This window comes from Nicotiana tabacum, chromosome 22 (assembly GCF_000715075.1).
Source record: "Nicotiana tabacum cultivar K326 chromosome 22, ASM71507v2, whole genome shotgun sequence".
Taxonomy (NCBI): Eukaryota; Viridiplantae; Streptophyta; class Magnoliopsida; order Solanales; family Solanaceae; genus Nicotiana; species Nicotiana tabacum.
This window is the reverse complement of record NC_134101.1, coordinates 108,572,055-108,574,430: the sequence shown is the minus strand read 5'-3', so window position 1 is coordinate 108,574,430 and position 2,376 is coordinate 108,572,055. Positions and strand designations below refer to the sequence as shown.

At 37.1% G+C, this 2,376-nt stretch overlaps 1 protein-coding gene across 1 annotated transcript; it reads right to left on the bottom strand.

Moving 5' to 3' along the window:
• Positions 1-733: 733 nt before the first annotated feature.
• Positions 734-1,234, bottom strand: LOC142176016 (uncharacterized). Its single transcript, XM_075243050.1, has one exon. It carries the CDS (start codon positions 1,232-1,234, stop codon positions 734-736), a length of 501 nt encoding a protein of 166 aa, XP_075099151.1.
• Positions 1,235-2,376: the final 1,142 nt, after the last annotated feature.

Below are 2,376 nucleotides of genomic sequence, written 5' to 3'. Positions count from 1 at the left end.
ATTTCACTGTTGTAGGTACTGGGACTTTAGGTATCAGGGTGATGGTTGTACAGTTCCATGTCGGCTTCATTTTACTAGTATGAAAGAAGAATGAAACAGCCTCATAGATTTCTTGCCTCACTATCATCCAATACATAGTAAAGAATTCTATAGGATAGCCATCAACTCCAGGAGCTTTGTCATTTGGCATATCTCTCACTGCTTCATCCACCTCTTTATGTGTTATCTCCTTTATTAGTTCCTGCTAATGTTATAGTGTTAGACAATCTCCTACTTTAATAAATCTAGTATTTGGACATGGCATTAATCTCGTGGCTTTCCCTATTAACTGAGTGAAAAAGTTAGTGAACTCTTTTTCCATAGCTTTTGGATCAGTGATCTTCACTCTCATAGCATCATACACAGTAGTGATAGTATTCTTGTTGGCTCTAATTTTCAACTGTGCATAGAAGTATTTAGAGTATGAATCACCATAATCAATCCATGTTACTCTAGACTTTTGCCTCAATATCCTCTCCTCTATAGTACTCCATTTCTCCAATTCATGCACAGTCTATTTTTCTTGTTCTCTCAGCATCTGGTTGAAAGGATCAAGAACCAGGTTAGCTTGAGTACACTCCAATCTCTGTCTTATTTGTGTCAACCTTTGCTCATAGCTTGCCATCTCCTTGTTCAGACCTTTAGCCTCATCTTTTAGCTTATGTAACTTCTGCCAAATAATAGTCATAGGATCCTAATCAATCTGCTGCTGCCATATTCTGTCAACCATAGGTCTAAAGTCCTTATGATCCATTGTTACAATGTATAGATTCAATGGCTTGGGATGAATAGTTTTCCTTTTCCATATTTGAACTATGATAGGAGAATGATCAGACACTCTAGGTTCTAAAAAATCTGCTTCCACATGCCTATAGTCCTTAGTCCAGTTGAAATTGCCAAAAGCCCAGTCAATCTTACTATACACTCTATCATTTTCATTTTGCTTATTACACCATGTAAAGAAACAACCCTTTGTTCTCAATGGGGTCAGCTGCATATTGTCAATGCATTGTTTGAACTCTTGTACCTCATTAGTTGTCACTGGTTGTCCTAACCTATTAGCTGTGATTAGGACATTATTAAAATCTCCACTTATGAGCCAAGAGACTTGAATCTTCCCCCTTACCTGCTGCAAGTCATGCCATAATATTGCCGTTTTCTGCACCTTGTTCCTAGCATAGACAACTGTCAGCATTATCTGAGAACTGGTCACTAGATCATCTACTAAGCACTGAATAAATTGCTCATGAATGTGGACTATCTTTATTGTCAAAGTGGTCTTCCATAATACCCATGTTCTTCCATTTACAGCCTTATAATAGTTACAACAATATCCCCAATCCTTAGCTACCTTATGCAGTATATTTTTTGCATTCTTTTCTTTAACTCTAGTCTCTAGACATCCTAGAATGTCTACTTTATTCTTTTGCAGAAAGAGTTAAGACTCTTTCTGTTTATAGGTCTTATTTAGCCCTCTTATATTCTAAGTGCTAATAATCATGGTGGCTTTTGGATAGGATCAGAATTCATTGCATCTCCTTGTGCAGAACTTTGCCCACACTCTTCCAGAATTGTAAATCTATTAGAGGTGCTAGCTTCTACAGTTTTGGCTTGCTGCATAATTGGATTGTTCTGTATCTTGCTTCCTTCATTTCTGCTTGTCATCTACATACTCTGATCAGAGTCATTTTCAGCTTTATCCCGGTTGCTCTTTTCTACTTCAGTTAGAGGTTGTTCTTCAATTACCTCTCCTTGTTCTTGTTGTTATTTTGGCTTCCACTCTTGAACTACTCTCTTCCTTCTGCCCCTATTTCTTCTTTTAGGAGCCTTAAACTCAGAATCTTCATGATTCTGTTGGTTAGTTCTCCTGCATTCAAAATTATCATGGCCAAAATGTACACATTGACTCCAGAACTTTGGCCTCCACTCATACAATATTTCCTGCTTCCTAGTACTAGTAGGAGTTACAATCTCTACATTCTCCACCAAAGGCTTAGTAATGTCAACTTTCACTAGTACTCTAGCATAGGAAATTTTATTCAACTCTACTGTGAATCTGTCAGTGTACATTGGTAATCCTACAACACTAGTCACCTTGCTCAATGCATCAGCAATCCATTATCCAGCAAGTAAACTAGGGAAATGAATCCACAAAGGAATTGTAGTATTACACTTAGGGTCAAAATGGAAATCCCTTTCTCAATTCTGAAAAATAAAATGGTTTATTATGATATGAATAAGGCCCTACTTGCATGACAAAATTCCTTTTCCTCAATTGTTGTAAATCTAAACACATAGTACCCATCCTTGTAATATAGAATTTGGGGTTTGGTGACA

Bases quoted from the DNA above. Each gene is read 5' to 3' on its own strand.
- LOC142176016 (XM_075243050.1), bottom strand. From the start codon at position 1,234: ATGCTGACAGTTGTCTATGCTAGGAACAAGGTGCAGAAAACGGCAATA.